The sequence below is a fragment of the Chelonia mydas genome, chromosome 7 (assembly GCF_015237465.2).
Source record: "Chelonia mydas isolate rCheMyd1 chromosome 7, rCheMyd1.pri.v2, whole genome shotgun sequence".
Lineage (NCBI taxonomy): Eukaryota > Metazoa > Chordata > Testudines > Cheloniidae > Chelonia > Chelonia mydas.
Window position 1 is genome coordinate 4,542,379 of NC_057853.1, and position 27,840 is coordinate 4,570,218.

The window sequence follows — 27,840 nt, forward strand, 5'->3', positions numbered from 1 at the left end:
AAAAACCAACCAAACACAACAACAACCCAAAGTGGCTCACACTAGCCCAGAGGTCTCATTTTTGCATTTTTTAAAAAAGCTACATGCCAACAATCTTTGCTTCATCCATGCATTTTCTTTAATGCTTCAGGACACCCATTTTCCTTTTACTTGGAAATCTCTGCCTTTCTGCCTCACTGAGGACCAAAACTGCAATGTTTAAGATGCCTCTGGGCCAGGGCAGATGCATTGTAACAGCGAGGAAGGAAACGAAACCACTAGCTGCTGAAATGTAAAACACATTGGCTGACTAGCTGCTGAGACTTGTCAGACAAATGGTGGATTCCATTTCCAGTATCCATGCCACGTGCATTTACGCTGCCAAACAAAGCTATTTTAGCTGGATGCCTTTCCATAAAGACGGGAGAGGCTTTGGCAGGGTCTGCACTTAAAAGTTTTTCTGGCATAGCGATGTTGGTCGGGGTGTGATGCTCTCCCGGCCCCTGCCCCCCCAACACAGTTAGCTACGGTGGCAGACGTGCTAGACAAGGGTATACTGGTAAAAACAGAGTCCCTTTGCTGGAATAGCTTGCTCTGGTTGGGGAACTGGGTTAAGTTATACTGCCCAAAGAATCCCTGGTAGAAGCAGCTTCTCCAGTGTGTGTGTGTGTGGGGAGTAAAGAGAAAAGGAGTACTTGTGGCACCTTAGAGACTAACCAATTTATTTGAGCATAAGCTTTCCTGAGCTACAGCTCACTTCATCGGGTGCATACTGTGGAAACTGCAGAAGACATTATATACACAGAGACCATGAAACAATACCTCCTCCCACCCCACTCTCCTGCTGGTAATAGCTTATCTAAAGTGACCATCAAGTTGGGCCATTTCCAGCACAAATCCAGGTTTTCTCACCCTCCGCCCCCCCCCCCCCAAACTCACTCTCCTGCTGGTAATAGCTTATCCAAAGTGACCACTCTCCTTACAACGTGCATGAAAATCAAGATGGGCCATTTCCAGCACAAATCCAGGTTTTCTCACCCCCTCACCCCCCTTCCAAAAACCACACACACAAACTCACTCTCCTGCTGGTAATAGCCTATCCAAAGTGACCACTCTCCTTACAACGTGCATGAAAATCAAGATGGGCCATTTCCAGCACAAATACAGGTTTTCTCACCCCCCCCTTCCCAAAAAAACACACACATACACAAACTCACTCTCCTGCTGGTAATAGCTTATCCAAAGTGACCGCTCTCCCTACAATGTGCATGATAATCAAGCTGGAAATGGCCCACCTTGATTATCATACACATTGTGAATAGAGTGGTCATTTTGGATGGGCTATTACCAGCAGGAGAGTGAGTTTGTGGGGGGGCGGAGGGTGAGAAAACCTGGATTTGTGCTGGAAATGGCCCAACTTGATGATCACTTTAGATAAGCTATTACCAGCAGGAGAGTGGGGTGGGGGGAGGTATTGTTTCATGGTCTCTGTGTATATAATGTCTTCTGCAGTTTCCACAGTACGCATCCGATGAAGTGAGCTGTAGCTCACGAAAGCTTATGCTCAAATAAATAGGTTAGTCTCCAAGGTGCCACAAGTCCTCCTTTTCTTTTTGCCAATACAGACTAACACGGCTGTTACTCTGAAACCTGTGTGGGGAGTGTTTGCTGGTGTATCAACCCCTTTCAAGTGTGCACAGCTGCATAAGATTGACTGTAACAGGATCCCACCTGAGGCTGTGTGTGTTTGAGTCCTAGTCCAGGTGTAGTTTATGCCCAGGAGGGCTTTAAACCTGGAGTTACATGCAAATAAGTAGAAACAGGTCATTTCTGAGACGGTGTGTCTGAGGGAGCTGCCCCAAATCATCACTTCCAGGGTCTCTGCTCCTGGTTGTTTGCAATGAGCTCTGGGAGGTTGTTATCAACAAGTCACCCAGTTCATGCACTTACCCCACCAACCAGGCTGTGCATAATTAAAGGGGAGGAGGCGAATCAGATACACAGAGCCACCTTTGCCCAACCCAGCTGCCACAGTGGCCTGGTTGGGGGTGGGGTTGGCATGACCACAGCAGTTAGCCAGCTCTGAGCAGTAACAGCAGCTGGCACGTTGCTCAGTTCTTTTTTATGTGCAACTCCCCCCCAGCCCCCGAGTAAATCACTGGTGGAGCAGAAACCAGGTTGGTTTCTCTACTGACATGGTAGGAAGGGGGTTAGCTGGGTCGGGTGGCAGGGCTGGGTTAGGTTTTGGGTTGAAATGTTCTTTAGAGGCTGACCAAGCCCAAGTCTGACTTTCTTAGCTGTTCCCAACAAGCTTAAGGGGCTGTGCCCTATTCACTGGAAGAAAAATCCCCACAGTAGCATCTCTGGTATATGGGAATTCAGCCCATCAGACGCAAGGAGCTGCTTGGATGTCTCCGGGGTTTAAAAACACCTGGTTCCGCATCATTAAAAAAAAGAAAAGAAACAATGAGAGATGTTTACCCTGTTCACCTGAGGTTCCTTCGGCATATGTAACCCACTTTAATGTACTGTGGCTCCCTGTCCACCTCCAGCAGCTGGCCCCAGCTACAGCGTTGTGTGTCACACTAGCCTTCGAGCTAAGGCCAGGCAGACGGGGCTCCTAGAGCCAGAGCTCCCAGAGTCAGTCCCTGCTGCTGACCCATCTGGTGTCTCACATTACACAAGGACAAGGCTTTTGCCAGTGTGGCTGTGGCATTTCCTGTCTGTTTGTGCCAGATGCAATCTCGCCTCCATAGGTGGGGGTCTTGCCTGAGCAACCTGCCCAGCAGAAGCTCCTCAGGGACAGCGCCTGCCCACTTCAGCCAAGGAAGGACTATATGGGAACTGTGTGGTGAAGGCACCGGCCTGGGAGAGCTGTGTTCAGGTCCTGGCTCTGTGTGTGACCTTGGTCAAGACCTGTAGGGTGAGTTTCACACAGGGACATAGGCACTTTGCAACCACTTTTAGGTGCAACTGACAAAACACTGTTCAGGTGTTGCCTACCCCCTTTGGAGGCTGAGTTCCCACTGGTGGAAGTCCCCTAAACTTCTGCCAGGGGGCCTGTGCAATGCTACCGCGAGGCTGCTCCATGGCCAAGCCCCAGCCCTGAGAGACCGTGCATCCCAACTGCCCCGTGGCCAGAATGCTGAGCTGGAATGTGTGGAAGATGCCCAGGCAGAGGGATTGCGTGCACCACCACGCTGGAGGCTCTCTCTCTCAGTGGAGCTTTTCCACTTTCTATCAATAACTGGACATTTACTGGAGCAGAGACTGACACCTGCCTCTCCCACCTCCCAGGTGAGTGCCTTACCCACCAGGCTACATGGTCAGTCTCTTGGTCACAGGCCCAATTACTACTGAATACAAGGTGGAACAGCTTCAATAGGAGAGACTGATTAAAAAACAACCCAGTAGCCTAGTGGTTAGGGCACTCACCGGCGAGAGAGAAAACCTGGGTGTAAGTCCCTGTTTCACATCGGTTAGAAGAAGGCTGAAAAAATGCCTCCGACATCCTGAGCCATTGGCTATAACAGGGCACCCCCTCCCCAGTTGTGTGGGGGCATGATGTGAGGGGGGGACTGGTTTGCTTCTGTGACTCCCTTAGAAAGTGATTGGAAAGCGTGCAGCATGAAACCAAGGCTCTGATGAATTTAGTAGGGGCCCATCCGTGAGTGCCAGCTCTTTACCTGTCTGATAAGCCTGTTTTGATTTCCACCTATAGATCTGAGCTTGTCAAAACCCCGTGCCCCTGACAGTGGACGGCAAGGTCCATTCAGTTCAGTTATAGCCTGCACATGGATATTTACACCCACCCGTGCTTTAGGTATTCATAGAGGCTGAATGCCTGTTTATTGGACCAGCATCTTTTGGTGAGAGAGAGAAATAAGCTTTCATCTTCAGGTCAAGAGCTCTGTGAAGGTCGAAAGCCTGTCTCCTCCACCAACCGACAGTCCAATGAAAGATGCTCCTCATTCCCTTGTCTCTCTGATAGCCTGGGACTGACACAGTTAGAAGTACACTGCCAGCGATATAAACATACGTGTTAGGCTTCATTCAGCTTTCTCCATCCCAGCATTTTGAGTCTGATTAGACTGTGTGAGGGATCGAAGGGGAAACACTACTAAATTTGCCGTTAAAACTTTGAGTCTAAGGAGCTTTCCATCAGGGCATCATGTTTTAACTTCAATTAAGAGGTTGATCATGCAACATGCACTCTTAATTCCGACCAGATTTTTTGAGCACTGTGAAGGAAGGTTAAAATACAACTGGAGGCCCTTGATAAGTGTTAGGAAAGGCCAATTACCATGTAACCATCGGAACAACTGCAACCACTTTTAAGAACAAACCATCTGCTAGCCCCCAAACAATGGATCACAAGGTGGTGTGTGCAAGTAAAAGCAGGACTAACTGCCAAGGTGATGCTGGGAACTCCTAAGGTGAGACTCATAAAAGTATTTAGGTCCCCAACTCCCACTGAAATCAACGGAACTTGGGCACCTAAATACCTTTGTGAATTTCCACCCGTTACCTGGGGAAGATAGAGATGGTCCTGGTCTGGAACGGGTCCTTATTAATGTCTTCCTCACCTTGATCTTTGAAGTGAAGTAAAAACAATCTACTTAAATCAATAAACTGTAGAAACACCCTCATGGAAACCCCCCCCAAACCGTGTTTATTCTGGAAGGGGGCGGGGGAAGGGACTCTTAGATCTTAGCTTGTCATTTTTTTCTAAGGCAGACATAAAACGACTCCATAGTTTATTCTCAGGACATCTGAATAGTCATTTATTGAAAAGCCACAGTTCCCACACTTTTACAACTGTTGGCTTATAAAAGGCCAAAGCAAAATGGATCCACTATTTTACACAGCTTCTGGAGGGGGAAATCAGGGACATGCAGTTACTGGTCAAAATGCAATGTACATGACATATAGATAAAAACATTGTGAAACAAAGGAATTTAAGTTATGGTAACAGTCTACTGGAATAAAAGTTCCTATATTATTATAAACACTTTTTTATAATCTAAGATTGTAAGTAAAGTCGCCTTTTTACATACACAGATACTTGAAACAAACAAGATGTAACACTTAGAGGGGCAAATGGTGACATAAAACAACTGCTTTGGACTGTTCCATGGCATGGATATATCCATTATGCCAGGATTTACCTGTTGTGGCAATCAGAATTACTAATCCATTGGTACATACACTCTCTGGAGTTAACTGTATCTTTAAGGAGAAGCACATGGTTTATTAACTGGGATGCAGAATGATTCAAACAACTGGATTTTTAAAAAATGAACAGAGAACAAAAAACTCATTTGTAACAGCCTCAGTTTTCTTTTAAAAACAAAGCTGTTTTTATTAATTTTAAGCAGCTGGCATCCACAGAAGAGAAACAAAGAAATGAAAGTACTTGATTCACTCATCTTCACAACAATTTACCATCAATGTATATACAGTACATTAATGAAGCATTGTTTAAACTTTAATTATAACAGGGACACACCTAGCATGTATTCTATGTAGTTTTCCATTAACAGTATTAAACAATGGTGCTCCATATTGCTTATGAACATATAGATATGAAATTAGGAAACCAATGAATCAAACAGAGGTGCTAATCTTATTACCACACAGCTAAAATGGCAATTGTATTGGTAAAATTCTCATGGGTATTTAGAGCGGACAGAAAAATTCCTAATGTGGCTAACTGAACAATAGACTAGGTACATGCACTGGCGAAGAAGCCACCACCATGTGGGCCTCTAGACCAGAATTATCTAATCATCCTCTTCATCTTCTTCATCACTGTCCTTCATTGTGATTCCCTGTAGACCTCCGCCTTCACTAACTGATGCTGTGGCTTCTTCTACAGTCAGCCGGTTTCGCACGGTGTCATAGGTTTTGCTGTTTAGGGTGGAGTCCAGCACTCCTTGCAATCGGAAATCTCTATAGGTTTTCTAGGATGGAAGTGACGTGTTGGGATGGAGAGACAAACAGCACAAAGTCAAGTTTAACTCCCCAAACACAAATTTCTCATGCTTCATTTTAAGAGGCATCAAACAAAGGGCCTGGTCCTGCATCACTGGGCCATTAACGTCAATGGACATACTCCACTGACATCACGGACAGGAAGGGCATTTGACATGGCGGAGGCAAGGCAGCGATGCCTTGCAGTGGGTGTAACTGTAACTTGTGCCCCCTTTACACTGACAGAGAAATAGGAAGTGGCCTTTGTGTAAATGAGACTCTGGCCACTTTTGGCCACTTCAACGGGAGTTTTGCCTGAGTAAGGACTTCAGGATCGGGTGCCCACTGTGTTAATGATGCACAAGCTGCAAAGTAAATTGGGATGTATCCTGTTTCCCTTGGCAATGTATTGCTGCAATACGTAGTTATTTTTCCTCATAAAATAAAAACCCCGTATCAGATAGAGACATGGTTACCTGGCTCCAAAACTCTACTCCAGTGAAATGAAAATATTTTAAAATAAATACTTCTATCTACAAAGTTCAAATCTTGTTGACAAGTATGTCCTGCACGTTAGAGACACTGAATATATATGTCAAAAACAAACACACTGTGCATATGTGTACATGTTTATATCTTCCCCTCCTTCCACCGTCTGCAGCTATTGGTAAGTTACAGAAGTTTCCTGGGTAGTTAAGAATTAAAATTAACCTCTTTGTATCTGAATTTCGGTTTAGAGCCTTCTTGATTGATCTCTGTGAGATAAGACTCCAGCAGTAATACCATTAATTTAATAACACACTATAAACCAGGAGCTGGGTGAGGTAGTTACTTGTGGACAAGAACATGCTCAAATTAGTTCTAGCAGCTACCCAAAGCAATATTGGCTTTAAAAGAAAATAAACCCAGAAAAAAAAATTCCTCAGCGAATTAAGAAATAGAGATTATTTGCTGGTGCCTATTGCTCCAATCTATGAAAAGTACATTTAGTACATTTCAGTTGTAATTTCGTTATGCTTTGATTTGTTCTTGGTGTAGAGGAAAAGACAAAACATTTTAAACCACTAGGCCAAAAAGCATCAGATAGAACCTAAAATGATCAAAAAACGTATTTACCCCCTTCTGTGATCTTATTTCACGTAAACCACTGTGATTTCACACTGAAATAATTATCATTAGTCCAAGACACGCACGCATGCACAGGAAAAAAATGCCACTTTCAGGGTATGTTATCTCACGTTTGTGATCCCTTATTGCTGATTGTATACACCCATTGTAAAAGAAACTAATTCAGTTAACTACGAGAACAATCATGATTTGCATTCTGACAATAAGCACAAGACATACTTACAGATTTTGGGGAGTAAATATTTCCCTTCAACCAAATGTTGGAATTTTTTAAAATTAAACCCCAAGTTAAAATGGATTAATTGGTGAGATCAACATGTTTGCACATAAAAAAGTCAATTTTTGGAATGTTTATTGTACAATTAGGGTTAAATGTCAATAATATATTTTCCCCCTTGCAGTGTAAATAACTACTTTATAATTGTGCAAAGTATTTTTCTAATCTGTATCTGTCTCAAATTCCCTTTGATTAATTTTTGTACTCACAGTATCCTCATATGCACCTAATATAAACTGTTCTAATTAATGATTTACTTGCTTGGCTGCAGAATACATTTCCTCTAAGAAAACCTACCACACACAGTGCTTCGAATGCTAAGATGTTTGCAAAGTCACATAAAAATTATTACCTTTACCATCCTAATAAGAGTTTTCAGTTGGTAAATGTGAAGCTGCAGGTCCATGCGGTCTGTTAACCAGGTGCAAATGACATTCATGGAGCTGGTATACCATTGCTGCAAGAGAGACAAGAGTTCTCCAGCAAACACATCCCATGAGTACCATGAATAAACACAATCTGCCAACAGGCATATACAATCAGGACTGACCTTTTCTATTTGCCAACCTGTTAAATGGCTATGACAGGATTACTAGGGAATTTTTTTAAAAGCAGAATTTCAATGAATGAGCATTTCTTTTTCCTAATCAGATTCTCCCCCCCTCACCCCCAAAAAGGGATTATTAAATAAAACATGCACCCCAGGACTACAGACTTTTAGCACAACTCATCCATCCACAGTCGCCTCAACAAGGAACGTCTCTGGATGGTCACGGAGAGCAACAGCATGGCTGGCTTTTCCACAGGAAGGGTGGGCAGTACCACCTTTGCCAATGATTTGATTTGCCAGCCAGGATGCCAGTTTTATCCCAATGCTTTTCTTACAGCTGTTCCACCATGACCCTGCCACTAACCACATCAAACCCAGTGATTTCTTTGCCACTTACCTTCTTTGAAATTTCACACCCAATCAGCTGTAGGAGGTCTCTGATTCCCTAAAAGGAGCAGACTGTATGTACTAGGGGATTCTAATATAACCTGATCCTATCAGTACACGGTAACTGCAGGGCTAGGATACCCTGTCATAAGAGCATACAGCACTGGCTGCCCTGGCTGCTCCAGTCTCAACAATGCTAAAGATGGAAAAGCATACAGCAAAAACAGCTAATTTCAAGATGTTGAAATTATAGCTCCCTTCAAGGGGCTGAACTTTTGCTTCTCGTCTGTGAAAAATGCTCGCAGCTGTCACGGCAGACTGCCGCCCCTGCAGAGCAAGAAGTCTCTGGTGGGCTGTGGGGTTAGAACACTGCTCTGATATTCATCCATCTCACTCGGAGACATAGGACTGAGCAACGCTCCCAAACGGCAGGATAAAAAGGGGGAAAAAAATCAAATCTTAAAATGTCACCAGTTTTCATTCCACTTTGTATTATCAAAAGAACAATTGAAACTGAATTCAGAAGTTACTTGTGCAGAGAGATATGCACACACAACTTCTCTCTCTCACACACAGGATGCGCACACATCATGCCTGCACTATGACTTTTCACGTGTGCCAATACATGCACCAGAGACGAGTGGAAATTTGAACAAGTGCTAGTTAAAAATGCTTTTAATGCTCTCCCCTCCCCACTCCAACCCTCCCTAAGACAGGGCGTCTGTTAGACACTCACATCTTTTGTCAATGTGACTTCAAACTTGGGCTGACATTTCTATTTCTCTTGTAAAGCAGAACGAGGCAGTTCAGTTCTTCGATTATGTCCCCATTAGTGAAACTCTCTTTTTTAGCCCTCTTTGGACATCATCCTTTGAGGTTTGCTGTTCTCTCAGCCAGACCTCTAAGTTCATCAGACACTCACAAAAACAACCCCCCCCCAAAAGGTTAATTGCAAAGGGAAAAAAATGAAAATTGACCAGGGCACTGATGCCTGATTCCCCCCTCTGTCCCACCAGCTTTATGCTAGAGATCCTCTGTTGAATTCAGTGCAGTTACTCTGGTGTAAAACTAGGGTAAAAAAGCACAGGGTCAGGCCCATGTTAGTATAACTTGCACATTTCAGCACTAACAAAATTCCCTCTTTAATATTAATGGATCTGGCTGGGGTTGGGTTTTGCAGATCTGTACTCCGGCCAAACAGCAGGCAGTCGAGACACATCATAGCCACAGAGGGCGCTAGAGGCAAGAAGTGTGGAGTCTAACCTGGTGCCTCATTCTGACTGCCCACTCCAGACTTTGCTACCAGTCATGGGACCCCCGTTCCTCCTTATGCCTAGGGCAATGGAAACCTGTGGCCTCTCCTATGAATTTTCCCTCTGCAGGGGAATGTGTCCTCATGGAAGAAACAGGGGACAGTGAGAAGTGAAACCCTCTCAACTTGTTACTCTCAGGGATATATGCACATGCCCCACGCTTCTCCCTCTCACCACCCAGCTCCTATTGGTGCCTGGTGAAGATGGCTGCTGGAGGTACTGTGCGTTCAAAGGCTTCCCTGACCATAACTGCCCCCAAATACACCTTTAAATGGGTCTCTTGCACTACATTTCCCTGTGTTGATGGGACGACTTCCCTCATCTAGCTCCTCCTCACCTACCTATTGAGGTTCTTTCCTGGGCACCCCTCACCATGGCATCTGGGTGTCCCTCTCCAGCCTCGCAGGGATCAGTACAGACCAGTCATTGATTTCCTAAAACAGGGAGCCACAGAACTTCCCCGGCTGCCGAATCTGCAGAGGATCTCTGAGGTAGCTGAGAAAGGGCTCAAGAGGTCCTGTAGTCAGACCACTCCCTATTCATTGTACCCTGGCCCGGCGTCCGCTCCTTTGCCCGACTCAAGGGGAGGTTTTCTGTCCAAAGTCAATTGTAACCTTGCTCCAGCTCTGCCTCTGTAGGATGTTTCCATTCTCCCTGGGGCCTTTGGGCGCAGGGCAGCTTTTCCACATTTATAATTTGGTTTCTGCTTCCCAACTTAACTTGCATCCCCTGGTTTAACCCATTCGATCAGTTTTGTTTCCTGTAACCCTTCAGCCTAACCAGGGTCAAGTGTTTTGTAGGCATCACAGCAGAGGTGTGTTTTAAGACTGCTGTCAGGCTGACCTGTAATTAACATGCCAATTAGCAGCAATCTCCAATGAGGGCTGAGCAGAACTCGGTGAAGATGTACTTGAAAGAATGCAAAGGGCCTGTTTTTTGTTTTGAACTTTTTATAATTAAAACATCTTCTTTCCTGGCTAGGCTCCGAGACACGGCTCAGCAGCATGCTGACAAAGTGACAGCCTCATTCAGCCAATTAAACCCAGAGAGAACCAGGTAGTTCAAATCCTGGTGTCCTATGTTCATTATACTGCACTTAATTACTGTCTAGTGATCTGGGAAACATTAACCTCTGTGTGTTGGGAACCCAGAAAATGAATACCTTATAACATTCATTTGGCTGATTAAATGAAAGGCTTCCAGTATCCCCACATTTACCCTCGCTAGCTAGTCTGACAGGATCCTATGATCTCACTGAAGTAGCTAAGAGAGGCATCTCTTCCCACTTTCACTCTCTACCATACCCACTCCCTCTACTGTCTAGCCCCAACTCCAGGATCTCCTTGGACGACAGATTTAGCTGCTTTTCAGAGAGACATTTAGCCTCTTCTGTTTGAAAAAGCAGGTAGCAAGCCAACCTGCCGTGTGCTAATTGTTTGTATGGACTGTTTTCTATGGAAGAAACCGGAGGTTTCCTGCACAGGCTCATTGTGCGGTGCCTAGAAGCTGTGAGAGATTAGTACTAAGGCTCCTTGCTAGGGGCGATCTACGGCTGGGACCCCTTCCCACATTCCTAGTACGTTCCTGGGTGCAGGCTGCCTCACAACACACACCAGAAGGAGCACACGATCGGCACATTGTCTGACTCACCCCCGGGAGTCCGTTTGGACCCAGCAGACCAGGCTAAAGGTGGTGCGAAGGAGCTACCTGGCCTAGGGCACCGGGTTCATTTTAATTTGTTCCTTTACTATCGCTAGGAGAACAAGTGGGTGAGCCATGGTGTGGCTGGTTAGAGCCACGGACTGTAAAACACTGGGACTAGGCAGCCCTTCTGCGGAGTCTTTCGACTGAGTTCAAAGGTCTCCTGGATCATGCCCTCTATTGGCAGGTGGGGAGTCAAATCCCTTTGCTTTGCTTTAGAAAGTGATTTTCTTGATTAAAAAAACTGGACCAAAGTTTCCAGGTCAAGGTGCCAGGTTTCCTCGCAGAACATGTGACTGACTATAGACTGAGAGCAAGGCCTGCTGGGAAAGGGAAGCAGGAAATAAGAGGCAGGTCCCTGCCTTTCACTGGGGACAGAAACACAGAGGGAGCTGTAGTCTGCTGGTTGGGCTCCCCAGTGTGAAGGGGACTGTGGTCTGAGTGGGACCTGCAGTGGGGTTTCCAGCTGAAAGGGGATGGGGAAATGAGCCAGTGGAGGGGCTGGGAAAGCAGGTGAGCCAGGGTAGGAGGAAGGCTGGGGGAAGAGTGAAGTGCAAAGCTGAGGATGGAGTGAACAGGGCTGGAGCATGGGCCAGAGGTGGGGTCCATGTTTCCCAGACCCTCCCTTTCACCACCTAGAGTGGGTGTGGCTAAAGCCCTGCAATCACAGGAGTGACTGTGGGCATCCCTACCCTGGAGAAAGGGCAGTGGCCCAGGCAGGGGAAAGGACTTTATGGCTCCTGCCCTCTCCAGGGGAGAAGATTTAGTAGTGGTTCTCCCAGGTGAGCCTACCTCAAGCAGCGTTATCTGCTGGTAGGGTACGTAATATCCCAGGGATCAGCTGGGAATGACATCACAGGCAGGGTGCAGCTGTCCATAGCTCCATCTCCTGCCCAAATTCCATTGTATAGCCAGACAGATGGGCATCCGTGGGCATCTAGGAGACAAGTCCAGGGGCTCTACACGCACAAGGCTCCCATCCCCTCCACCGATGGGGATGAGCTGCACACTCCCATGGGACAGAGCCGAAATCCAGGGCTGACGTTGCCTGACAAAGAACTGCTCCAGAACACAGAGACGCTTTGCGCTTAGCTTTACAAACTTCTTGTTCACAAAGGGTGGGGATAAAGGAACAGAAGATCGGCCAGTGAAAAGACAGGGGAGTTATTTTTTCACTCGGTGTCTATATTGTACGCAATCTGGGGAGGAGATTACTGATAGTGGAGGGCGCTTTAAGCTAGCAGACAAAGAGCTACCAAGATCCAATGACTGGGAGCTAAAGCTAGACCAATTCTGACTGGAAATAAGACACACCTTTTTTACAGGGAGGGTAATTAACCATTGGAGCAACTTACCTAAGGGTGTGGTGGAGTCTTTGTCAATTGGAGTCTACATCAGACTGGATGTCTTTTTCCAGACGCTATGCTGTAGCTTGGTCAGAATTTATGGGCTTGATGGAGAATCCCTAGGGGAAATCCTCTGGCCTGTGCTATGCAGGGGATCAGACTGGATGATCACAATGATGCCTCAGGCCTTAAAATGGATGGGTGAGCTTCTGATTTCTCTAAGAAGCGCAGCACAGGTCTCCCAGCCCGAGGGAATGGAGGCTATGGCGCACGAAGCCACTTTTGTGCCCTTGTAATCCTGGGCTACGCCAAGGGCTGCTTCAAACAACTCTGGGATCTCCCTGGCTGTGCTATGGACCGCTGTGCTGCCAGGCACCAGCGCACCTCTCCTGCCCTCAGTCCCATTCCCTGCATGCGTCCTAGGCCAGGGCTTGGAAGGGGTCCTCAGAAGGCAACTTTATGGCCGTCTTCCACAGCGCTTGCAGCAGAGCAATTCTCCCCCAGCATAACCGGGTCTGCTTTATGCCACTCCAGCCCTTTTGTCAGGCACACAGTGGCCAGAGAGGGGTGAGGGCCTCATTCTATGAATCTATGCTAATTTTGTCGTTTCTCTGATAGACAGGGAATGTCTGCTCAGGATTCATTGCAACCCCATGCCCCAAAATATGAAATTGTAAAGAAACTTGAAAGAAGAAGGTGGTTTCATTTCTTCAAATGGCTCATGCCCTTGGTTCAAGTGAGCCATGACCTCTGGCTGCCATCACCCACCCCTGACCCTGCACGCCAGAAAATATCAATCCCCTCCTTTAAATGTCTCCTTAAAGGCTCATTTCTTTGAGTTAGGCTTCCATCCCTGCCCTGTTTGAAGACTATCCCCAAGTTTTACTAACGTATTAAAAACAACACCCAGAGAGCAGATGAGCATGCAGCATTAAGAACATCTTATGATCTTCCACCGCTGTATCTCATTCTTTCCATATACAATCCACCTTCCTTTGTTTATTGCCACCTCTTGCGTTAAGTCTAAATCAGTGGTGAGTCTCTTGGGGGCAAGGAACAGTCTTTATATTTGTCTGTAATGTAGCGTGCAAGCCTTTGTGTGTCTATCTATTCAATAAAAACAACAACCTCAGCCTTGAAAGGACAGAACTTCCACAGTATCAGCTGAAACAAAGAGCTAGACCAACCAAGATGGCAGCCCCCAGAAGGACCAAATTAACTTGCTAGGTTCCCAGCAAGGTGCAGAACCATAAGAACGCTGAAGGTGAATTCATGGCCTATCCAATCTTTAAAAAACAAAAACACCTATCAGTTATTTACTCACCAAACCAATTATCATTACAGTCCATGCAATATAATCACCACAAAATACCAGTGACTTCCACCACTCTTCTAACAGGGTTGGAAGTTTTGCTGTTGAGTTTGCCAACCTACATTTGATCCCCCTCTTTCCATCAGCATTTCATGAGAGTCTTTGGAAACATAAAGCAAATGAAGCTAAATTATCTACTAAAGACAATGCATTCAAACACCCAGGACACTGGGGAAGTTCAAACTGGACCCTGACTCAGGATCCAATGCTGTCCCCCTCTCCTCCCATGGGTAGAAAAGCATTTGCTAATAAAACATCAACCATGCAGATCTTTAAAACATAAGACCTACATGTCATGTGCATTTCTTAAATGCATTAAAATGATCTGTTCACCAAGGCTAAGCAATCAACTTCACAAGAATTTCAATACTGTAAGTTATAAATGAGATACAATTCAAGACATATCCGTTAATACATTTATCCTGATTTTAAAAAAAATCACATCTATCAATTTTTTTAGATTTAATATAGCATTCTTCAATTGCTGCATCTAAGCTTTGCATATGCATAAAAACAGAGTAAGCTATAAGTGAAATAGATACTGAAACAATCACTAGAGACAATGTGTTATTAGAAGGAAGACGATTTCTGATTTCATGGCTAACACAAAGATGTTAACATTTCCACATGACTATATATATATTTTTTACAACTAATCTCGCCCTGCCAAACAGAAATGTGATCTTAGAGACAAGAGACAAAGTCCTGTTGCGATATGAAATAAATAGTTTCTTCTGCCGGTTCAGTTGTGGTACATAATAAAAATCCTTCAAAAATTATAGCAACCTTTTCTCAGAGCATTTCATACACAATCATAACAAATTATGTTTATTATTATGTGTTTATGCTCACAGAACCCATCGGGTGGGAGGTAACTCAGCGGAACCTGGATAACACTGCTCAAGTAATGCTTTTGTTTGCTTATTGAAATCTACACAGAACAATTACGCTCCTAACTCCCATGCATATTTCTAAAATGCATTAAAAGGATCTGTTTACCAAGGCTAAGCCATCAATTATACAACACTGACTTCCTAACGTAAGGCTGCTTAATCGCAGCATCGCACTGTTGGCGTCTCGCTATTATGAATATATTTATATTTGGCTTTGCCGTAAACAACCCATCTGATACTTTGACACTGGGCATCCAAGCTTTTCCTTGCCCAATCAGGCCAAGAATACTATCCCCCAATGGGGCTCTTCCCTTTCATAAGTTGCTCGCTCAAGCAAAACTCCCACTGAGTCAGATCCTGGAGTCCCGACTTTGTTTCGGCTCAGACCTTGCCCATTTCAGTGGCCGTTTTACCTCAGCGAGGCATGAATTAAAAACTAAGTTCTTTTCCCAGCAACAATTTCAGGAACTGCCCCACTGGCAGTAACTGGACACTGCAGTTGGCAGCTTCAGGAAGCACCCGAAGGTTTCCAGTTGCTCTTGCAGTCTACCATTATCCAGCCCCCTTTCTTTCACAGCAGCCCTGACTGCACCTCTTGCCAGGGAAGGAGCAGGCAGATTCTGAATCTCCGGAAGGGACCCGGTAGAGGGTGCTGAAGCATGACCTCTGGCAGGCTTTGACCGTTACCGTGACAACCTCCCCGCCAGCCTGAGCACTAGGTTTAATGCCTGGAAGAGGAGAGTTTTGAGGCTGGGCTATGGAGCTGTTGAAAAAGCAGGCTTGTCTCTGAATATATAAATGGCAAAAATTGATATGAATAAATCTGCAAGTAACACACAGACGGCGGCACGTTTTATCAAAAACCGCGCTGGGTTCCTGTGCGTTTGGGGAGGTGGTGTCGTTACACATACACAAGAACATCTGCAAACTCCCGTTTTCTTCCGTGCGGTCTGAATGGAAGCATGACCTCCTGTTCCTTGCCATGAACCTGGAGTTCACACTCATATTTTACATGTTACAGGAAGCCACAGTTCACCCCAGGGGTGCTGCCAACAGAATCTCATAAGCCAGATGCAGCACTGCTTTTTAATGCACCTGAAGGAGTTGTATTCTTCATTCAAAAGCTCGCATACTGGTAGCTTAAGGTCATTTCAGCTTTTGTAAAGGGGAGGACAAAACCAGGAATGCTTATGGGGCTGGGCTGTCAGCAGGGTAGCAGGGGGATTACAAGAAACCGGTGACTCTGCCTCTTTCTGCCTTTGCGGGTAGTTTTTGTGTGTGAACAAGTGCCACACAACAGATTGCGGCTGGTGTAAAGGCCTGGGACTGTGCAAGAGCACCCCGCTGAGCCTCAGCTGTGCTTGCAATTAGCAATAGGCATGGAATGATTATTGTTGTGGTGGCTGATGGCAATCTGAAGTGACAAGTTTTATGGGGGAAGTTGCAGCAGGGATGTGCGGCAAGTTTTTGCAAACCATTAATCGGAGGCTTCAGCATGGTTTAGTCAAAGCTAGTTTGTGTCATTCAAAACGTCTTACAAGGATGCTGAAAGAATATTTTCTGCTCTCAGTGTCTCGGAATGGAGGTTTTCTAGGTCAGGGAATCTTTACTGCCCTATTTAGTGTCAAAACTACCCATTTGCCTCAAATTAGCAGAAAGCTTGTAGTTAAGGGCTACAGATTAAGCATACAAAATTACTCAGCAGGTGACTGCTGGGGGGGATTTGGGGGTTGAGAAGTCTTTAAAACTGACTACAAGACATTATATACTTCTGACAAAAGAACATAGTAATCCTACCTGCTTGCTTTAACCACTGTTGTTTGTCCTTTATTATGTGCTTTAATGCTCATGAGAGCAAAACTACTGGTGATAGGACTCAATTACCATAGTAACTCTCACCTATGACCCCTGATTTCAGTCCTTGCTTTCCAACCAGAACCAATCCAAGCAATTCAAATCTATTTAGAACTGTGACATACCAGGGCCTGGAAAATGCTGAACACAGGCTGCTCCTTCTTTTTGTCTGGCACATGAACTTGTTTTGAAACGCTGACAGGAGGCTGTCGAGCGAGCCTTTGAATGCAAGGTGTTCCGAAGGTAACGGATTCTGCATCGGGAGGCTGCCTCCGCGACACCCAGCATAAAAGCAACACAAAATAAGGAGGCCGCGCACCTGGGCACACAAGAGGAGCGTGCTCACGTCTGGCCATGGGTTTTGTTGCTAACCCGACATATGAATTTGCTGGGAAACAGCAGCCCCTTCCCAAATAGTTTGGTACTTTTCTCTGATCGGCCATACACTCGTGCCTATTCTCCACTCACTGAGACAGGTCCTCCACTCAAGTCAACGGAGCTATACTGATTTACACCAGCTGAGGATCTGACCCCATATAAGAATGTAAATTGGATCCCGATATCAGCAAATGTATGGAGGGAGAAGAGATGGTCAAATTCTACCTTTAAGGCTGTCACAATGGTTCAGGGAAGCTACATTTCATTTTCCCCTTATGAGGGAACGTACATCTGCAGCCCTGGATAACTCCCAAACCTGTTTTTTAGTAATCAAGTCTGCACACGATTGAGAACTTACTTGGTATGCACATTACTTTGCTACACGAATCTACAACAATCCACAAGTTGTTCTTTCATGCCACACCTAACTAGCCATGTAGCGTACGAATCGGAGCCTTGCACCTGGAGTATGCAAACTTGGTGTGCAAATCTGCTCTAAACTCAGATGCACACACACCTAAATTCTGAAGACCAGGTCCTTTAAAACCAATTATATAAGAACATTTATAGTTAAGAATACTAAGATAAGGACTGCAAAACCTCATGCTTCAGGCCATCAATTGATCGTTATAGGGGTAAGGAAAGATTTTGCACCCCACCACCATAGACACTAATGGCCAGGTGCATTATGGAAGGTTCTCACTATCTTCTGAAACATCAGGCACATGGTATTGTCAGAGGCAGGATACAGTATTTGATGCTGCGAGCTAACCTGGCTCATCCTCTGCATTCAGCTTATTGCACAAGAGAATACTGGAAATGTCGACATTGAGAATGGCACAAGAGTGAAGCCACTTCTGGCCGTCTGGGGTCCCCTGAGCTTCAAGGGTTTCCCCTCAAACTTGCTTCATTACCCCGCCCTCAAGTCCCTGTACAGTTCCTCTGGGTACAGGTTCTTGTGGACACTCTCAGTGTTCGTTCTCAGTCCCCTAAGCGGGGCTTGCTGAGGAGCAACATGGCTTTTCCCTGCCCACTGTGACAGGGCATGCTGGCTCCATATTGTTTTGCAGACCCACCAGCCCAGATGTGACGGACTGAGCTGTAGTCTCACACTTAGCGTTGTGCATGGTAGCACATTGTGCTAGGACAGCTGAACTGGCTCTCCTACTTCAACAGGAGACAAGGGACAACTCACAGTGTATTCCGGGAATGACATAATGTAATAACTTTGCAAAGGTGACTGATCCAAATGGTAACTGCCCAGTGCGTGACTGATGCATCTTTCACACCTTTATCTTTGTAGAAAAGTGTCACATGCAAAATCATGTGACTTCCTGTGCATAACTTCACCAAAGCAAAATTTACCGAGTAACCTTTAAAACCCAAGGTGTGCACCTCAGTAGCAGAGTGAGTCTCCACTACCTTCACCCTTGCCTAGTCATTTACACCTATGCAAATTGGATGTAGAACGTTACCAGTGGTAGAGGTGGGGTTTACACTGGTTTTGCCCAGGTGTAGATGATGATAAGTGTGAGTGGGTGGAAAATCAGAAACATTACATTTCACACATGCTCATTTTAAAAAAGTTCAGTTCTGGGCTAGCCCATTGGCGCAGTTGGTATCCAGGGCACTACCATGCAAGAGATCTGGGTTTGATGGCAACCCATGGGGTCAGATCTTTGGCCCTGCTCTGTCCTGACGCTGCTCTAAGTTGCAACAGGGTGCAAAACTGGATCGGAGGGGCCTCCCCCTCCCCACGTCCTGCACTGAACAGAGCTTAGCCACACCAGCAGATCTAGCCCTTGCTCTAAGCTGAGGCTACAGCATTATGCGAACAACTGTCTTATTTTCTGCGGAAGTGTAACTACTCACCGCTGGGGCGCCTCCTTGTGGTGCACCAGGGGATTAGCTCTCAACCAGTCAGATGTGCCCTCCTTTGGTTGCACGCCCCCTGGGCTGTCTCCCTCTCTCTGACTTGATCGGTCCCCTTTCGTGTCTGGGCCTTCCAGCCAGGTCATTATAGTTTTCCTCTTCTGGGGACTCAAAGTCCTTCTGGACAAAGTGTCTCAAGCAGTCTTCCGCTCCAATGCCCAGACTGTGCCACTTTCCCAGGGGACGGTAGGGGAATCCTAGGCACCACAGTGAAGGGCACATTAGAGGTGCCTAGACGAGAGAGAGTAAGACTGCAGCTAAGTTGCGGAGTAGGATGGTGGCATAGACTGGTGTGGATGAAAAGAGCTGCTGGCCCACAAGTCGCATGAATTTAACAATAATCCTCCAGCGTCAATTAGAAGATGGGAACAGTGAATCTTCTGCCACAAAAAGAGAAACTTCTCTGCCCTGCTGAGACCTACCCACACATTAGTGCCCCTCCCACTAGATCAGGGGTAGGCAACCTATGGCACGTGTGTCAAAGGCAGCATGCGAGCGGATTTTCAGTGGGACTCACACTGCCCGAGTCCTGGCCACAAGTCCGGGGGGAGGCTCTGCATTTTAATTTAATTTTAAACGAAGCTTCTTAAACATTTTAAAAACCGTATTTTTTTACTTTTACATACAACAATAGTTTAGTTATATATTATAGACTTATAGAAAGAGACCTTCTAAAATTGTTAAAATGTTTTACCGGCATGTGAAACCTTAAATTAGAGTGAATAAATGAAGACTCTGGCACACCACTTCTGAAAGACTGCTGACCCCTGACCTAGATCATAAACTTTCCTTCCAGTTTCTCAACGAAAACCATATTTTGCTATTAATTATTATTATTATTGCAGGCTGCCATGCTTGCAGGCCTTCCCCCCTCCCCCCCCACGCTTCATTAGGAAGCTGATCTCTGAGTAACTCTTCTGCAGAAGATTTACCACCAGTAAGATTACCCTTCTGAGCCAGGAAACCTGTCTGTGTAACCAGGCACACGTAGGGATGACTCCTCCAGCCAGTGTAAATCGATGAAGCTCCATGTGTTTGTACAGCACCTAACATAATGGTGTCTTGGCCCATGACTGGGGTTCCCAGGTGCTACAGCAATGCAAACAATGAAGTCAGTGGCCTAGGATGATTTACACCTGCTGAGGATCTGGCCTGCAGTCTTCACTCTCCTCGGCAGAGACCCAGGTTCAGAGAGCTGAATGTCAGAATATTTTTGGATTTTTCAGGGAGCAATCCAAGAAGTCAGTGAGAAGTTACCACGTTACAGATCCCCAAATTAGTTAAACAGAAAATTAATGATGAGTTAATGTTGTAAGCCTTGATCAGCTAGTCTTACAATTAATGCTTCCAATAAAAAAGCTCCCCCTTTTATAGGGCAGAATAAGAAATTAAACACTTGTGGGTTCATTCTAAAGAATGAATGAAATTGAATAAGCTACCTAGTACTTGAGATTCACAGTGAGTGCTTGAATAGAGCGAACCTCCTAAGTTGAATGGATTGCCTTTTGGGACCAATTTGCCTCTTTTCACTCTTTATTCTTCCTTTTTTGCTGACAGATGTACAAAGGCGGAACTGTGCCGTGCAGCTTATCTACATGCACCCACAGCAGCTGTCACTTTTGTCGAGCAAGTTAATCAAGCAAATGCCACCATATCCCACTTTCTATAAGGAACAACATGTTATAGACAGTAGTCTTGGGAGAGAGAGAGAGGGAGAGAGACTTTATTTTAACTTTGATTAGCTCAATTTTTTTCCCGTCTCTGTGTGTGTGTGTGTGTGTGTGTGCGTTTTCAACAAACTGCACAAGCCAACACTTTTGTCTTCACCCAGTACAAATATTTAATATTATTTTAAGTGTAATTTGCACTATTGGGAAGACTGGCCAGTTTTAATTAAATTTAAAGGATTTAGGGACATGGTTAAAGAGAAATGGAAGCTTTTTGTGTGTGCTAATGCTTGTTGATAATAATATATTGATTGCCAATCTCTAAGCCAAAAAGATTAGTGTAGTAAATACGATTGTCTGAATGCCACAAGTGAAGTGCTAGCTTCATGTCCCCCTGCTTTTTCTTTGTACAGCAGCTTGAATCGCTGGTCGTTATTTATACATTTTCTTTGATAAAACCAACTTGTGTGGCTGATTCTTTTTTTTTTTAAACCCGGCCTCATTAAGTACATAACAGCATTTATGTGCGGGTCTTTCTGCTCTTTAGCCTTTCAAGCTTGTGCTTATATTCCTTGATTACAACCAGGTTTCAGAACGTCCGATGTTCACAAACAACTGGAGAGACACCAATATTGTACACATCAAATTCTCCACTACTACCACCACAGGCTATAAAATCACAGGCACTATCAAGAATGAACAGATAAATAGAGATCTTTCTGTCCTACCACCATGGACCAGACAATAAGGGTATCTGATCTCTGAGTAACTAAACATTCTACCGAGTACTTAAAAAGGCGGCTGCCTTTCTGTGTACCACCGTAGACCACACAATAACAAGGCATAACCGAAAGAGTATGCAGAGACAGCTGTCTTTCTATTATAAAACACATTATTTTATAGCTCACGCTATTCTTTTATGTGTTGTTTCTTTCAAAATATAAAAGTTGATAACTGGGTTTTTTTTTTGGCAACAAGTTGTGATTCGCTAGCTTACCTTCTAGTAGGGATTTCCGACTTGGTTACTTTCAGAAACAGAATGCACAATTCAGAAATACTTTGGGTACACGCCCTATTTAAGAAACCATAGAACAGCAAACAGCACCTTGCTCACAAGAGTGAGGACTTCAGTAAGTAAAGATTTTGCAGGATAGGGTCCTATGTCAGTGGCAAATTTTCCTCTGGATAAGCAATATGCCTTCTATTATTTTTTTGCTAACATTTAGCTCAGTAAGCACTAAATGGTAGTGCTATGTTTTTATTTATTACTATTATATTGTTAAAGCACCATGCACATCTATGGTACAGCATAAGCAATAATAATAATGAAACTTGGTTTAAATAAGTGACTGACGTGCTTTGCTAAGACTACAGATTTACATTTCAGCAAAGATTTTTTTTTAATAATACTATAATGATTTCACTGCAGATACATTTAGAATAGTTCCTACGACCCCGCTGCTCTGTAACTTCTGATTGTTTTTTCCCTGTATTATTCCTTGGCTGTGAAATCTCATTCACATTGAAAGCTTAACTATGTGGGCAGGGTATAAAGTCAAAGGGGCTTGATATTAAAATCATTTGTATTATTATTTAATAATACCACAGTGTCAGCCTTACATAATAGGATCAAGCCTCTACCCTGAACTATTAATCATTTGTCTAGGATGTAAATGGTGTTGAATTACATCATCTTTCTCAAAAGAAACCACAAAAACGTTGTTTGAATAATGTAAACGGAATGCCTTAGACACAACAAGGAAGGAAATTCAGAGTGAAAGCTGAAACTCACACACAGTTGTGTTTAAGTAGGGCAGGCTTTTTGCAGTACATATGGTAGCTAAGATCACCCACTGTTTGAGGACCTCAGCAAGAGGGTGAGTTAAGGATGGAGTTTCACCCTTAATTGGGTTTAAGTTTGGTTTGAAGGGGTCTCTTGCATATCGTTCCCGTCGGTGCTAATGGAAGGTCCATGTAGAACTTCCTGGTGTCTCTAGCAAATGGACTTGTTGATTGTAAATGTTCAGTGCAGCGTTTATGAGATTACACAAGCAACTCCCACTATTATTAATGGAAAAAGATGTCTCTAATATGGGGGGTTTTTTGCTTTGTATTTTGTATGCATATATGGTCTCGCACTTACGTTATAAATAAATCGTAAACATACGAATCATTTCATTCATAAAGAGCCTCTGCATTTAGGGCTCTGTGCTGCATACAATTAATTAACAATTAGAATACATTTTGTACTACAACACCTAAGCACTCTGGGATGGGTTACAGCTCCTTAACTCCAAATTATACTGCCTCTGAAGCCATTCAGTTCCTTAACGTCATCCAAGCACGGATTTCAACAGAGTTTAAAAAAAGCCAACTGGAGGCATTAACTCCTGCACCTTCACGACCAAGCTGTTGTGTGACAGTTGTGAAAACAATCTGAGCTTTATATTTATTCACACAATTCGTAAACCATATAGTTCCCTCTACATTTCCAAATAGTTGCATAGGATTTAGCCACGCAAGTCCCATCTAGCTCAGCATCGTGAAGTCTCACCACCTGAGACCGTCATCTCCTTAGAGCCAGTAACAGAAGCAGTGACCAGTCTCAACAGGACTTGGATGTGGGATGTCAAAGGAAAAAGCGACTTACTGTAGGAAGGGGCCTGTCACAGACTGAGAGTAGCCTAAGGTGGACTCATCTCTCTGTGCACTTCGTAAGCATCCCCACATGGGCCAAACTGAGGAGATAACTGGCTAAACACCAGGTGATTAAACAATTAAGGTGATTCAGCTCCTCAGCTAAGGACAGGTGAAAGAGATACAGGAAGAGAAAGGGGAAAGAGGGGAAGGCCCGAAGGAAGGGCCAGAGCAGCCCAGGCTCTCATGGAGGGGAGATCTCCCCCCTTTCCCTCTGCACCTAGGGAGAAGGTCAAAGCCTTATGTCATGTGGGGACAATGACTTGTATAGCCCATTGTACATAAAGCACACAGTGGTGAACCTATGCAGGAGTGCGTGAGGACTGCTGGCAGTGAGGAGTCCAGAGTGAGGGAACCCCACCACATGACAGGGCCAGAGCCATAGCTCACTGAAGTCAGTGGGATGACTCTGGTGAGTAAAGTTAAACCCACATGAGTTTGTAGGGACAGGGCCTGAGAAGGTGGCACTCTTCTGAGTTATGATGGAACCAATCACCTAGCCTGGTGTGGTTGTGTTGAAGAAGATGCTGTTTTTCTGATGACATGTAAAACTAAAGTCCTGGCCATTAAAGATTCATAACTCTTCTCCTGGACAAAATCCATTACCTGTAGGATTTGAAGGTGAGAAGAACGCAGTTGGAAACATGTTTAATTCTTAAAAAGAAGCCAGTGCAGAGGTGCAAAAGACATGGGGATCCAATACACTCATTTGTTGCAACCAGATGGCCTCAGACTCCAACACTGCAACTGTCCAGACAGCCCTGGCCCCCTGCGGGTGGAGGGGTCTGCCAGGTAGGGAGAGTTGCAGGATTTGGGTGTTAAAAAATAGCTTGTGGGTTGTCATTGAGACAGTCATTACATCCAGGGAATAGCTGGAGCACCTATGTGTGTGTAGGGGGTCCTCTTGGATTACAGCTGCCCTGTGGCCCCTTGATGGTGGCTTTTCTGACATAGGGTATTGCACCTCACCCATGAATTATAACCCCACCCAGAGTTTGCAGGAATTAATTCCAAAGGACACATGCCTCTTCAAGTTGTTCTTTAGGGCCCCATTCCTCCAAATGCTCATGGGTAACTCTACTCACACGTGTAGACCCACCAAAGTCAATGCTGGTTATCTACCCCTAGTCAATAGGACTACTTGGATGAGTAAAGTGGTGCGTGTTTACAGGATCTGGCCCTAAACGTGGCCTGGGTGTACTGACATGCTTTGCTCCTGGGTACCTGTCCTTTCTCTTCCTCCCAAGCGGATACAACTGTGCAAAAATTCACAGTGCTTGTATCATGACATTTTATACACAAGTGATCATTGCCCCGAAGGATTCTGCCCCCCATGCAAATTTTGCATTATTTGCAATTTTGATAAAATAGTTTTTGCATAAAAAAGGTGAAATATAGATTGCAATACTGTTTTTGCATTTGAAGTTGTCTCCACTTGTGTTTTTTAAATTTTTTTTTGTAAAGAAAAGATGTTGACATTTTAAACCGAGGTTCCCATATAAAGAGCCTGGTTAAACATAATAGCTACGTAACATTTTTGTAAAGAGCCCAGCCCTTTGTTTGTCAAAGCAATATAATACAATGACAGTGTAATTGGATGTAATGTTGATTAATAAGATGCAATGTATGTCATACAATACTTTAATTGTACAGGGTTTTTTTAGATTTTAACACTAGAACTGAATCAAAAGACGTCACAAACTGGAGTCGGGAACCTTTCATTGAGTTCTCTTGTATAGCCTGCACATGCCAGAAAGTGTAGTTAAAGGCTGCCTAGGTATTAACTGTGAACTGGAAAAGAGTGAATGGGGAGAAAAGGATCCCCTGTATCGTACATGGGACTTCAGGAGAGAAAAAAGATATTTCTTTGCCAGCTCTTGGTAAGCATTTTTGTACGCTGATATCATAAGTGCAGGGTGAGGTTTAAAGGAATCTTGGGGAAAGAAAAAAACTGCCGACCAAGAGAAATGAAGTGGCCTATAAACGCTAATCTAACATGCACCACTGGCTCACTCGCTACCCTGAGAGCAATTGTGGGGGACTGGACTGCAGAGAGAAAAGGGAACGAGGCATGAAGAAGCTATTGGACAACAAACAATCCCTCATTGTTAATGCAGCGGGCCCAATCCTCATCCCAGCATACAGCGGGGGTATAAGATCCTGCTCCAAATGCCAGGGGAAGGCAGTGGACCACTCTGTGATGACAGCTGTTGCCTCAGCCCTGCAGCAGATCCTTCTCCTACTATCCCAGACAAACGTGCATGAGGTTAGGTCAACAGATCTGGATAGTCAAAGACCCACCTCCTGAGCTCCTGCTTTGCCCAGTGGAATATAGGATTTAGGGGGAAAACAGAACTGTTCATTTTGCCACTGACTTATCTACAAAGTCTCAGATTCCAATGCTAAAATATTTTCTCACCTGAGTATCATGACTATTTTGTGTCACGTGAGAGCTAATTATTGACTACAGAATCACAGACATGCAGGGTTGGAAGGGACCTTGTGAGGTCATCCAGTCCTGCCCCCTTCGCTGAGGCAGGACCAAGTAAACCTAGACCATCTCTGGCAGGTGTTTGTCCAACCTGTTCTTAAAAACCTCCATTGATGTGGATTCCACAACTTCCCTTGGAAGCCTGTTCCAGAGCTTAACTACCCTGAGAGTCAGAAAGTTTTTGCCTAATATCTAACCTACATCTCTCTTGCTGCTGATTAAGGCCATTACTTCTTGTCCTCGCTTCAGTGGACATAAAGAACAATTGACACCCATCCTCTTTATAACAGCTCTTAACATATTTGAAGCTTATCAGAGTCCCCATCAGTCTTCTTTTCTCAGGACTAAACATGCCCAATTGTTTTAGCCTTTCCTCATAGGTCAGGTTTTCTAAACCTTTGATCGTTTTGGTTGCTCTTTTCTGGACTCTCTCCAGTTTGTCCACATCTTCCCTAAAGTGTGGTGCCCAGAACTGGACACAGCTCTCCAGCTGAGCTTTACCAGGCCCAATAGAGCAGAACAATTACCTCCCGTGTTTTACACACAACACTCCTGCTATCTTCACACTTAAACTTTGACCTAGTTGTGCTTTCCTTGTGCTCTCAAAATTTCAGTTGAAATCAGTGGGGCTTTTGAGGTAACAAGAAATGCAAGATTGGACACCTAGGTTCTCATTCTAGACTAACCACCAACTGGAAGCTCAAATTAGTTAAAAACAACTGTTAAATAAAAATAGACAAGCAGATCTCACAGTGTCTTAAGGGCCAGATTTTCAAAGGTATTTAAAAGCAGCGGATAGGTGCTCTTGAAAATTCAACTGGGGCCTAAGGTGGCCAGCCACCTTACCCCTCGCAGTTGCCCCCAGCAATGGGAGTTAGGTACCCAGGCACTTTTGAAAATTTCACTATCTGCATAACTTTAATAATCTGGCCCTACGTGACTTGCATATATTGCACAGTGATAAATATGTACATACAGCTCTAATCCAACAATCTATGTTGGCTAAGCAGGAAAGACTATGTTGTTAAGCTAACTGACCTCTCATTTCAGAATTTAGGACAATTTGTCTTCTGTAATGCAACGTGACAATATTCCTTCCACAAAATGTACCTTGGATATTTTTTTAATGGCAAAATAAATAGTCTGTTGCTTCCATTCTGCCATAAGAAGAATATTCTTCAACACTAAAAAGCACTGTGCAGATCATGTTAGCAAGACTATGCTGACCTTAAAGTAACAGAGCAATCAGTCTGACTTCTTAGAATGATTAATGGAACAATCTCCTCTGGAAAAGAAAACAAATTAACTGTCTTCACCAAATGTCTACTGAAACACTAAAAGCTGTTCTGATAAAGACATTTAGAAGGAAAAACTCTTACACACATGTAAAATCCAGTGACAGATCTAGGACTTATTTTATTAAGAGGCTCCCTAAAATAAATTAAGTGAAACCTACTTAAATGAATACTTCATGAAAGAATAAACCTGGTTAACGGAATACATTTATAAGGTAAGACCCTATTCCAGAACAAGTCCTCACTACCTTGGGCAGCTTGTGGGCAGGAATAGTAAGAAAATAGGTCTTCTCTTCCCTTTTCCCATGATTAATAAGCCTATTAAACACCTCTTGTCCTTTTTTAAAAACACGCTTTGCATATGAACTCCAAAAGATGAAGGGGTCAGCTGTGAAATAGCATGACCCTGCATGTGGGTTTGAAACACGCCTTTTTGTTGGGTAACCCCACCCCCATCCCCCCGTTAATAAAGGAGGGTATACAATGTTCTTCTTCCCCAAGACAGCAATAACTGTATACGGACAATATTTTCCACCACAATGTACTTTACGGTTTTACTCAACCGCCATGAAGCACAGTACCTGCAATCTGACTCTCCTTTCTTTGA

General features: G+C 44.4%; 1 protein-coding gene across 24 annotated transcripts in view; it reads right to left on the reverse strand.

Moving 5' to 3' along the window:
• Positions 1 to 4,735: 4,735 nt before the first annotated feature.
• Positions 4,736 to 27,840, reverse strand: part of CADPS (calcium dependent secretion activator) — a 372,276-nt gene continuing 349,171 nt past the window's right edge. For all 24 annotated transcript variants that reach the window (XM_037904776.2, XM_037904781.2, XM_037904775.2 and 21 more), the window contains 2 exons: positions 7,710 to 7,814; positions 4,736 to 5,942 (listed from right to left, as the gene is read on the reverse strand). In XM_037904776.2, the coding sequence (XP_037760704.1) occupies positions 5,763 to 5,942; positions 7,710 to 7,814 (285 nt within the window). In that variant the 3' untranslated portion in view covers positions 4,736 to 5,762. The remainder of the gene's footprint in view (positions 5,943 to 7,709; positions 7,815 to 27,840) is intronic.